General features: G+C 41.0%; 1 protein-coding gene across 2 annotated transcripts in view; it reads left to right on the top strand.

Moving 5' to 3' along the window:
* THSD4 (thrombospondin type 1 domain containing 4) overlaps positions 1-12483 on the top strand; it is a 260490-nt gene that overhangs the window by 27671 nt on the left and 220336 nt on the right. For both annotated transcript variants that reach the window (XM_048317821.1, XM_048317822.1), the window contains exon 4: positions 11614-12053. In XM_048317821.1, the coding sequence (XP_048173778.1) occupies positions 11614-12053 (440 nt within the window). The remainder of the gene's footprint in view (positions 1-11613; positions 12054-12483) is intronic.

Here is a 12483-nt window from a genome sequence, read left to right as displayed (position 1 = left end):
AAGTACACAAAAACTGAAAACAAAACCCATCTTTATATGTTCCTACATCTGAGCTTAGGGCAGTACTCTGTTAATCCTATCTCTGTAAATGGCACGGGTTTGTACAGCAATGTAAATACATTAAATATGGGATGTTCATCAGATAGAAATAAAAATTCTTATGCAAAAGTCTTTTATGGTTTTTTGCTAAAGACAGGAGTTGTAGCATTGGCTGGAAGTCTCTTGGAGCTTTTTTTAATGATCAAACTTATTTATTCCTCATGCATAGTATATAATTTCTAATATCAAGCATACTCCTCTGTAAGGCCAAAATACTCATCAGTAATAGGATAAAAGTGGAAATTTGTTATGTGAAACAAAATAATTGCCAGTTGCCTTTTAAAATCAGCCAAGGCCTCTGCAGCTGGATAAACTGAAATCTTTCTTACTATTTGAACAATTAACTTGCCTTGTCCTCACTACTGGACATATGAACAGCCCTGCTGCTGCTCATCACGCAGTCAAGCTCTCTGTTCTCTCTCCCTGTGCTTATTTTGCTGACATTTAACCTTATCTGATGAGTGTCATACTGTGGTGAACTGAAGGTTAAACTATAAACAGTCCTTCTCCTAGACAACCATTAAAGTCTGTATTCCTGATTTTCCAGAAGTCACTTCTGGGTGGATTTGTGACTACTCATATGTTTCTGTGTTAAGAAAGTAAGCTGTAGTTATATTTATGCCTTATTCATTTTAGCAAAATTGGTAATGTAAATGGTAGTAAAGCCTGTCCAAATAAAATTTCTGACATAAATATTGCTTTGTTTAAACATCTTACTTCTGTTATGGCACTAAATAGGAGTGTTGAAGCAGAATTGCTTTGAATTTATGCTTGTCTTTTTGTCACTCAGTTGTAGATGAGTATTGAGTTCAATGGAGGTACAGTGTCTTAACAAACTGATTTTTATTGTATGGAAGCAGTGGCAGGATTTATTTTTACAAGCTTTTCATTGGGGCAGTACAATACTGTTAAAGAATTTTGAGCTTGTTTGGGCTCAGTGTAATTTCTTTCTGCTGGCTCAAAATTAAAGCAGAAATAAACTTGATGTTATCGCTATCACACACACACAATGTTTCTATGAAAAGCAACTATTTATGAAGTGAATGTGACTATACTCCCTATAGAATTTTGAGATGTGCTTTGGGATGTGTGTTGGGGTTTGTTGGTTTGGGGTTTTTTTTGGCTATTTTTCCCCCTCTCTCTTGTGCTGGATTCAAATACACTTGTGGAGGGGTCATCACTACTAAGTCAAGAGAAATAAGGAACAGGATCAGGAGCAAGACCTGAGGGAAAAGAGTGGAACAGGGGGAAGGAAAAGATGGCCAAGATCTCTCATTTGGTCATGGTGAGCAGTTTGAGGAGTTTGGCTACTTGAACACACTCTGAGAGTACAGTGTGAAGCATGAAGCAAGTCTGCTATATCCTTGAAACACGGGAGAAAATGGAAATAAGACAAAGTAGTTAATATCTAAGCTTGGCTTTTTGCCAGGCATCAGGACTAAAGCCTAACAGCTGTAAGGAGCACCCTGGGACCTCCACCACAGCTGGTCACCACCTTGCTTTTACATATGCTCCAAAGCAGAGGCTTGGAAGAGAAGGCTGTGTTCTTCCTTGCAGTCCAGGCAGGGTGAAGCTGTGCCCTGTGGTCAGCAGTGACTCAAGTGTGTAACTTGTCAGGATTTGCTGAGCTGGAACTGATCTCTTGCTAACAGAGCCACTGCAAAGTCAGTGGGGTCTGTCTGTCTGGGCTGTGTAACTAAACTGGATTCTACTGGAGAGGCTTAGTCACTGCCGATTTGCACACAGCTGCTGTTCCTTTGCAACCAGTGGTTACAGGTGTCACCCTTTCTTTTCTGGTAATGTTTTTGTTTATAGGATAACTGCTGTCCATTATGATTGTATTTTCATACACATCACTTCTATAAAACACTTCCAACTGCAAGGGAGTCCATATTGCTCTTGCAGTTTTTTACTGGTCAGTATATCTGCTTGCCTTCAACACAGATACTTGACTTTACAGATAGACATCTGTTCCATTCGTAACCTTTGGTAAAATAGAGTCTTTCTAGCTAATGATGTTGCTATTCTAATTGCAGTAATCCTTAGGAAACAGGAGAGGTGATTTAGTCCATGACAAGACTTTTCCTTTAAAATGAGCCTTTTAGTGCAACAGACTATTTAGAACAACAGCTGAAAGAATTTTCTTGCTATCTCTGTGTTGTTACTAATTCCCTGTCCTTGATGTTGTGGATTGAAGTGGTTAGGAAATAAAATTCACCTTTGTTTGGAGAAGGATAAGGATACATTATTTTATGTGAATATGCTCTTTGAAGAATCAAGGTCAATGTTTTTGTTGTTTTTAATCTGCTTTATCATGGACCTCTGAACTTTTATTTTTATCTTTAAATTTAAAAATACTGACTTCTTTAAGCTCAGAGCAGGAGTTCTGTGTTTCTCTGAAAGAAAAGATGAAAATATGACAGTTCCAGTGGGATTCCAGTGCAGTTGAGCTTACAGGGTCATAGATAAGTTTCTCATCTTCCTTCAGAGTAGTTCTGCATGCTAGTTCTGCCAAACTTTGGATGAGAGGGATAATAAAGATGAGAAGCTTTCTGGATTCACAGATGAGTTCTTCTGTTAGGGAATGTTGCTTTCTACTTTATGTCAACTTGTCCTGTCTGGTTCTGGAGTGATGGGTGGGTGACTCACTGAGAGATCTGGAGAGGTGTTACGGCAACTACAGAATAAATAAAATGTGTTTTTCTACCACATGTGGATCCCAAAGAATTTTTCTGAATGTAGAAATAAATAGAATGGCACCAACTTTGTCACAGCTGTAGATGGCTGACCTGGAGAAGGCCAAGGGCAGTATAAGGTTAGTGACTTAGGCCACAAATGATAGTGAATGGTGAGGGAATAGTTTTAAAAAGAAAGAAGCCTAATTTGTGATATAGTGAGGGCCTGATGCTTATCATCTTTACCTTACTGTAAATGAGAAGCAATCCTACCATGGACAAGGAATGGTTGTATAGAAGTGGTAGAAGTGAGGTCAGGAGTGAGCTGTCTGTTACTTGAGAGCACTTAATGGTCCCACAGAAGAGTGGAAAGAAACATCTTCCTTAAAACACTAATCTCCTAGAGTGCAACGGAGGTGGTCTTGGTGTGAAAAAATTAGCCAGACTTGGGGGAAACATCAAGCTTTGTTGGCACAAAAACTGTTCTGAACCTTCTTCAGAGCTGTTTACTTTCTAGACTATTCAAATAATGTTAAGGTTTCTTCAGATGTGGTCAAAGTTGGTTGAAGGGGCAGTGAAGCTGTCCAGGCATTGTAACTCCCTTCAGTGATTTGTGAATACAAAGGTCTCCTATTTCCAGGCTTTTTAGCCCTTTAATCTTCACAGGCACAGATGTTCAGAAAGAGATTTGATACAAAGAACGGAAACCTAAATCGTTTAAGCTGGTAATATTTACACTTACCACGTACTGTAGAATTCAAATGGTTTACTATTTCTGTGATTAAAGGCTTCCAAAATGCACTGAAGGATTAAAATAGCTGAGCACACGAACCAGGCAGACATGTACACATTGTGTCATGATGTTTTGTTTGGCCTCTGCTCCCTTTTTCTCCTAGCCTTGAGAGATCCAAGAAATTATCTGCAAGTTTGGAGCAGGAGGAGGGGCTTGGTAGATTGTTTTTTATCAAACCATCAATGTTCCACGTGTTTCTTATAAGAGGCATAAAAAATACGGTTGTTTCAAATGAACATATATAAAATGGACTGCAAAGCCTTGCTGCTGGGAAATTGTCATGGCTATATATGTATGGACTTTATTGGAAATCAGCTGAGCTAATACTGGAAAAATATTCCTTTAAGATGCATAGATTAGTGAAAGAATTAAAAGAGTTCCATAGATGTATTTACAACACTGGCCGAGAAATACAATAATGTTACACTTGAACAGGTTCTAAAACGAAACCATCATTTCCTCAGCCCATTCAAAATTTGGCATGCTCTGCCCTGAGCAGCAGTTCAGGTCTCATTTCTAGGAGTCTGACTGGTTTTGTTTTTACACTCTTGAAATTTTAAGAAGGCGAAGTCCAGCTTTTACTTTGTGGCTTGATCACTGATCAAATATATTCACAAAAGGTGAATGTTCATGAAGAATGCTGTGTTCCTCTCATCCCAAATATGACATACGCATTTTACATAGTATCAATATACTATTTTACTGGTGTTTTGAATCCTCAGTCTGAGCCTGGCTGTAGTAAAAGCTGCATGCATATCCTTTGTGACAGGCTGTGCCCTAGTGAAATCTTTAATTAGTGAGAACTGTAAAATAAAGAAAGTGCAACCCTGGAGTAATAGGAAAAATAAGGAGTCGTTTTCCAAGTGCCTTGATAGTCCTTTAATAATGATGGGCACAGTGTGGTGTCATAGCTGGGTTATCATGTGTGGAGTAATGAGAAGAAGGACCATGGAAAAGACAAATGAACAAACACCTAAAGCCGGGGAATATGAACAGAATTTACAGGGGATCTTTGCTCTTGGAAGCATAGGACAAAGAGGGTAATAGCAGCTGAAAGTAAGACATACTGGTTCCTGTTAATTCCACTTTGCATCCAGTATATGAATGTGAGTTAACTCAGTGAATACCACTGGTAGCATTTTTCTGAGCAGGTGATAAAATGTTTTTCTGGATATGATTTCTTTGCCTTTGGGGGAAAGTAATACCATACAGCTTTGAGAAACATACATTTATGCCTGTATATCCCTTTCAGATATATATTTAGGAATATAATGTAGTAAATTTGTTCATGAGTCCATTTCCATTCTGGGCATTTACCCAGAAAAAAGAATTACTGGACAATATGTTAAAAATTAAATCTATGATATCTAATAACATTATTGTATCTAAACTGAAATGGTAAAAAATACTGGAAATGTCTGACTTGGTTTAGATATGTCCAGGTTTAAAGCTTGCCATTATCTTGTATCCCTTTTCAGTTTTGAGTTTGGATTGCTATAGCATGCTTAATATCTACAGAATACCTAGTAACATTGGCTGTGGCTATAACAGCTTAACTATGTAGCTGGCTAAAAGGTATATACTGTCACCAAGCATTATAATCATTATTACTGTGAAATTCCATCATTAATTCACATTTGGAGTACTGTGTGCAGCACTGCACACCTCTGTAAGAATGTAGGAGTGAAAAAGGTGCTGAGAATGAGGAATTCCTTACAAAAAGAAACTGAACAGATTATGACTGCTGAATTTCAGAAAGAGATCCTGGGACTGGATTGTGTTAGCAATTGCAAATCAGACATAGTATGGTGAAGGAGAACACAAAATGATCATTCTTCATTATCACAAAGAAAAATTTGGGACACATAGTGAAATTGTCAGACCAGAGCAAAGAGAAGCACTTTTTCAATGTAAAATGTACAATCTTTTGGAAGCCAAGATTAAAAATATGCTAAAGAAGGTATTAATTGTATTCATGGATAGTAAGTCCAGTAGCGGGTATGAAAAGCAATTGGAACATGGCGTTTAGCTGAAGGAGGCCCTTGAATTACTGACCAGCACAGGGTCCCTGGATGTCTCTGTCCTGGTTCTTACACTGTTTCCTAAAGTTTTGCTTCTCCCCTCAGTCAGAAACACAGTACTGAGTTAAATGGGCCTCTGATCTAACCATTTGCCCCCCCTACTTTTCTGAACAGTTAATTTGTATTTAAGCTATAGTTTAATAGGATGAAGTGTCTTACAGTATTTAAAATTAGTGGTTGTCAGATCAGTACTGCATTGTCTGCCATTGTCTTCGGGCACAAGTTACATTTTAAATAGTTGTGGCTTTCAGTTCATGTGATGTTTCCTCCTCAGGGACATTCTTGCATAGTATAGTTTCAACAACTGCTGCTGAAATCCTGAGATGTGGATCTTATTTCTAAATTCTGACGGAGGCAGTACTAGAAATTGGCATTGGATTTCTATAGCTTGTGTACCCCTAATTTTTGCTGAATTTTTGACTCAGGATCAGAGTGATTGCTGAATTACATAAATTAAACTATTTTTCTATTCAAAATGTCATCTATGTCAGCTTGCCAGTAATATGTTTAATTCCATAGGTTTTTAGAAAAAAAACCCCAATAAACTTTTAGAATAAAACCTGTATTTAGTGCAGCTCCAGTGTACAAAAGTGACAAAATACAAGAAAACTGGGGAAAAGGAACAGAATGGGATGCAGGGTGCTGATGAGTAAAGGAAGGGGATGGCCTCTAAACTACCCTTCTGAAAATCCAGCCTCAATTCCGTTTGCCACTCATGGGTTGAAAGGTGGCAGATTGGAAGATATTTGGTACATAACAGTCGTTATGAAGAAAATTTCTCATTTAACGGATTTTTGATAGCAAGTTAATAGGTGGTAGTGCAATTGTAGAAATTGCAAGCACTTGCACACCTGAAAACTTGTCTTACTTTTCTTTACATTGTTTATTGTACAGCTGCATGTAGTGAATGGTATTGTGTCCACTTCCAAGCCTTGCCTTGCAAAATAACTGAAAAATGTGTAGGAAAGGAGGAAAGGGGAACATTAAAGGGGAAAAGAAATTGAGATTGTAGAGCAAAATATTTGGTTGTGATTAACTTGCAGTAGATAAATATCTTTTTGGTGGCGCATTTATAGTTAAAATGAGTCTGGGTCACCTAGAGAAGGAATCAATCATGAACTATGGGAAAGTAGATTAAATGGGTTAGTTGATCTCTCTCTTTTTACAGTCTATGTGATTCTCTTAAAGAAATTACTCTCATGACTTGGCAAGAAAAGTTCAGTTTGCATTTCACTTATTCCCCAGTGCAGGCTGTAGCAGGTTGAGTTTGAAACCGGGCGGAAACACCAATTAAATGTAGTGGTTTTGATTCAAAATATTCATTATTTACTTATTTTCCTTCTGTGAGATAAGAATTAGGAGAAAAACAAAGCAGGCACAAACCTTAAACAGTTGCAGTACAATGAAAGAGCTTTATTACTAACAGAATTAAAAGTAAAGAGAAAACAACAAAACAAAATTAAAGTAAATTCCCCCCCCCCCCCCCCCCCCTCTTTCCAGCACTTCTCTCCTTTTATCCAGCTCACACAAGGGATAACAGAACATGGGATGTTAGTCAGTGTTGCAGTTCTTGAAAAGTCTCTCTCTTATGCTTAAGGAAAAAAGGGTTTTCCTTCAGTTGCACGTGGTTCCCAAACTGCCACTAACAGCAGACCCGCCCGGAAACAAACAGTCTGCTGTGTGTAGAACATCTCTCCCATGAAGAATTTCACAGTTCTTTCACACTACAGAACATGGGCCATCACATGGGGTTATTCATCTTTTTAAGGATAAGTTATTTTGGCCTGCACACAGAGGCTTTTCTTCGCCACAAGTCTCTAACAGCCTCTTACTACTTCTATATAGCCTGGCATAGGCACTCTTCACAAACTTCATAGGCACACGAGGATTCTCCATCCCCCCATGTTCTTCAAATGGATTAAAGAGACAAACAGTTTGTGGTATTACAGTTTCTTACCACGGCATGCAAGAAGGTTTTTTAAGCTGCGCGCCAGAATCGCGGCACCGCCCTCTTTTCTCCCGTCGCCATGCTCAGCTCCGTCCCACGGGACTCACTTCTCTTTCTCTCTGACTCTGAAGCCGCCATGTTGAAGAGTGTTCTTGTTCAGGCTTTACGGTGGGGAAAGCCTCGCTCCCTCTGTGCTGCTGGCTGCGTGGTGTCCTCTTCAGTTCAGCACGGAGTGTGCTGGCTGCAGACAGGAGGCTCTGCCGGCTCCCGCTGGCTCCGCCGGCTCCGCATGGAGAGGAGAGGGACCCGCCTGTCCCCAGAAGCCGCGCTGGATGGGTTTAGCTGTGAGCAGTCCATGGCTGGTTTGAGCTGCCTGCGGCTCTGGGACAGTCCCCCTGCAGTGATCCAGGGTCCGTGCCGCAGCGTTGGGAAAGGGGGAAAGGGGCAGTGGCTCCGGCCCGGCCCAGCGGGGCCGGGAGGCTCGGAGCCCCCCCACCTTCCAGCAGGCGAGCTCCGACCAAAAAAGGGGAAGTCCCGCCTTTCCGTGCGGTTTAAATATGTAAATTGTGAGAAGCGTAATTGGTCTTAAAGACTGTCCATCAACTCAGGGTCAACCCAACACAAGGCTCAGACTCTTCCTTTCAGAAAGTGTGATTTTAATGGGTATTTCTTAAAGCAAGAGAAGGAGGCACCTAATGTTGGGGATCTCTGAGTATGTGGTGTGTCTGAGATGTTCTGAAATACGTCAGCTGAATCCCGTAACTACCTGTAAGTTCTTGGCTATATCATAGAGCTGTGGCAGAATTTCTTACTGGCTACAAAGTTACCTGGAAATCACAGGATCAGAGGACAGGAATCGGCCTGTGAGTGCTGTAATTCAACTCCTCTGCCCTGGGGAAGGGTCAGTGACACCTCGTTTTACCTGGTAGAGCTTTAGGGCTGGTCTGAGTGCTGCTGGGATCTCCTCAGGCAGTCTGTTTCCATGCTTTGTCTGCCTTCCCTCTAAGTAGTTTTTCTCCTTTAATTTGGATCACCTTGATTAAATTTAAATCCATGGTTATTTGTGTGTTGGCTATAGACAAGAACAGTTTGCTGCAAAGAGAAAAGGAACAGCTCTTTGTATTTATTTATGTAAACTGTTTGGAAGTGTCATTATTGCCCCCTCTGTTTTTCATTCCTTAAACTAAGCAGCTTCAGTTTATTCAGTCTTTCATAGTAGAATTCACTGAGTAGATTATGCCATTAATCACATCATCTCCTCTAACGATTCCTCTGTAGCCCATATCTTACTCAAAATAAGAAAACAGTAAGAAAAGTAAGAAAATAGAAGTTCATAACCTGATTTGCTACTGAAAACTCCCATCTCAAAATTTTATCTTACAACTAAGTAGTATTGATGAATTTGTCTATCAGTATAAGACATTATAATGTTACTTTTTAAGTTTTATTTTTATGTTCTTCCTTAATTAGCTGGATTAAACCCCCTTGTGCTGTGTCTACAAGTCTTTCACTATGAAGATTTGGGGGTGTGAAATTACTTTACATTGCCTACAGTCATATGAAGTATCATTTTATCTGAACCAATGTTTGCTGCAACGAAGTTTGACAGCCAGAAGGTTCTCTCTGTAGCAGGTTGACACTTTTCACTATTCAGTTTCTATTTCTGCAAAATGATACATTTCTTATGTTAGTGAGAACTTGAATTGCATGTAGATTAATAGCTTTTAGTTGTTGCCTGCATGAGTGTCTTTGGTATTTTAAAAAACAGGTGTACTGAATCGTCGTAGAAATGATTAAGAAGTAGTCCAAACAAGTGAAACCTTACTTGTCTGATAACAAAGGACTATTAGTTTTACAGTAAGTAAATTTTACTGCAGACTGAGTTCAGACCAGAAGAGTGGCTCTGTGTGTAGCCATTACCATTTTACATCTGAGGTAGAGCACATTAATGCGTAGTGTAAATATGGGCAGTGAATATTCACTGGAAAAATCACAAACTGAAGAATAGCTTGTTTAGTTGGTCAAAGTGTGAGCCAGTGGTGTTCTCTTATTGGATATGAAAGCAAATGTAGCAGCCAAAAAGACCTTGCTGCATGTTGTAAGTCTGACATTATGCAGTATTAGGTTGTACAGGCTATTGGATTTTAATGGCTGATGCCAAATGGGGTACTCACAGGAAAAAAGACATTAAATACAGAGACATCTGCTCCTGTTTTCAAATAACATTGGAGAAATGGGTAACATCGCAGTAATGCAGATGCTTTTTATTAATCAGAAGTTATAATTAAATGCAGTTTTTTCTGTGGTTGGTGATGAAAGTGTGAGAGCAGCCTCAGAGGGGGGAAATGTTTCAGATTATGTAGACCACAACCAACTATTATACAGCAGCACCACAAACCCTGCGCTGGCTTGGCTTGTTTTATTGCAATGCTGTATTCAACCCTTGTTTGCAAACCATGTTCCAGCCTGGCCTGCCATGTCTCCAGCCATGATGAGGAATGTGTGCTCCCTGGCAGAGGTGGGGCACAGCTCAGTTACCACAGTGTATGATGGCTGTGATGAGAGGCAAAGTGTGTAGATGGTATAATCTTTTGCTATTATACAATACTGTTTGAGGCAAAATTATTAATGGAAGTTACGGGTTTAGGTTCTCATGCTGAGAAGGGGGGAGAAGTGACAGACAGACAGACAAGGCTGGCTTTCCAAAGCTCATTTTGAGGTAGCTGTGCTAGAATAGGGCTGGAGAGGTACGGCAAACATGTTTGTGGACAGTGCCTTTTCTTGCCTCCCAGCTGATTTGATGTGTGTGTGTGCTTGTCGGTACAAACCTTGTTCAGAGAATTAATAAACTACTTAAAGGATGATCATTTAAATGAATGTTCTGCATATTAATAATTGTGAGAATCAGACATTGGAAACCTGCTTTGGAAACTTGTGATTCAACTAGTTGGTCAAGAGAAGCAAGAGAAAAACTGCAAGTTTGAGTACTTTGCTCAGTGCAAAACACTGAGAAATCCTGGCTATATCTAGCTCCAAGAATGGTAAACCTTGGAACACGAGTCCACAGGGAGATGGGGATGGGTGACTGTAACTTCCTGGCTGTGCTGATACCTTTCCAATCATAAGGTCAGCATGTTTAAAATATTTGGCTTGTGGGGTTAACTCTCCTTGTGGAGAGACCCTGCCCTAATCCTTCCTAGCTTCCTTCATGAGAAGGGCCCTCTCCCTTTGGGCTACTTTCTTTCACTTTCCTTGTGCTGCTGAGTGGTGAGTATGGACTATGTGGCACTGAACACCAGAGACCAAAAATTTGTTCCATCTTTTATTGAGTTTGATGGGAATTTCTGTGAATGTAGGATTGAGTGCATCATCTTGAAGTGGTCATGTGGAGACTGGGGCAAGAGTGGTAATACAAGAGTTAACTACAGCAGCATTTTTGGTTGGTTGGAAATCAACCTGTCCTCTTACATTATTGCTTTCATAAAAAGTTCCACATTAGATGGGAGTTCCTGAAATATTATTGCAACCACCAGCACTCTCCATTGTTGAAGCGTCAGAGTACAGCAAAGCAGTGAGTGTCTGTTAACCCAATTTCATTACCAAAAATGACCTTATTTCCTGCTTTTGGTAATATTATAACACATTTCCAAGGTTTGTATCATGCAATGTTTTCCATTGCTGAGAACAAAGAAAATCTATTCCTATCCAGATAGTCCGAAAGAAAAACAACAAAAAAAGTGCCAACTCAAAAACCCAACCAAACAAAAAAACCACCACAAAACCCACAAAACCCCAAAACAACCAACCCCAAACTTTTTGTCTGAATGGTTGATGGCTGAAGGAGACCTCCTCCTACACTGGCAGTCCTTTGACAGGCAGTGAATAAGACAAGTTACTTCCTAAATCATTCCAGTTCACTCGTGACTGCGGAGTAAATGGCTGAGCACCGCGGTATTCATGCTCTCTTCGTATTCCACTGTGAATTCTGATTCCTAAGTGTGTGTGTTGTGTCTGCAGGTTCCGCAGAGGATAGAAGAGCAAGGAGATGCTCCTGAGGACAGCAGTGCCGGAGTGCCCGGCCTGTGGGGCAGCTGGGGCCCCTGGTCCGCCTGCTCGCGGAGCTGCAGTGGGGGGGTGATGGAGCAGACGCGGCCCTGCCTCCCCGCCTATTACCGGGAGCGCGGCTACCGCCGGCCGGGCCGGCACTTCCCGGCCTCGGACCGGGCTCTGGCTCACCATAGCGCCCACCACGAGGATTCGCTGTCTGCCTACCCCGGCCATGTCATCTCTGCCATCCGCACCTCTGTGCCACTCCACAGAAACGAGGAGCAGCTTTGGGCCGGGCTCCGGGCCGCGGCCGCCCCCGGGGCGCGGAACAGCAGCCAGGGCGGCCGGGCGGCCCTGAGGGGCAGCCGGCACTCGCAGGGCCCGCGGCACAGCGCCACGCCGGACAAGAGGTACGAGCCTGTGCCACAGCTCCCCTCCCTTAGGAGTGACAGGGCGGTTTAGAGTTGGGACTTCTTCACACTTACAGGAAAGTTATTATAGACTCAGACTGACTTTTACAATGTTTACCGCCTTCTGGGGGAGGCTGCCCTCCCGGTTGACTACTTACATGATGTCCAAGGGCAGATGTAATGATTCTACAATTGTGCTAAGCAGATTGTTTCCCTTTAAGATTTGTGTTATGATTTATTGAGTGATTTTTCCTTTTCTGCTGCACTCTCATTTAACATTTCCATTAAATATCAGAACAAATAACTGTTTTATAATTGTATTCTTAACTGCAGCAGCCAGTCTGATATTAATTGGTTAAAAAAACCCCCTTTTTTCCATAAAGGATAGCCAGCTGTCTGTTGACTTTATTTCTACTCAAAACTCTAGTTT

The sequence above is a fragment of the Corvus hawaiiensis genome, chromosome 13 (genome assembly GCF_020740725.1).
Source record: "Corvus hawaiiensis isolate bCorHaw1 chromosome 13, bCorHaw1.pri.cur, whole genome shotgun sequence".
Lineage (NCBI taxonomy): Eukaryota > Metazoa > Chordata > Aves > Passeriformes > Corvidae > Corvus > Corvus hawaiiensis.
This window is presented reverse-complemented; position numbering and strand designations above follow the sequence as displayed.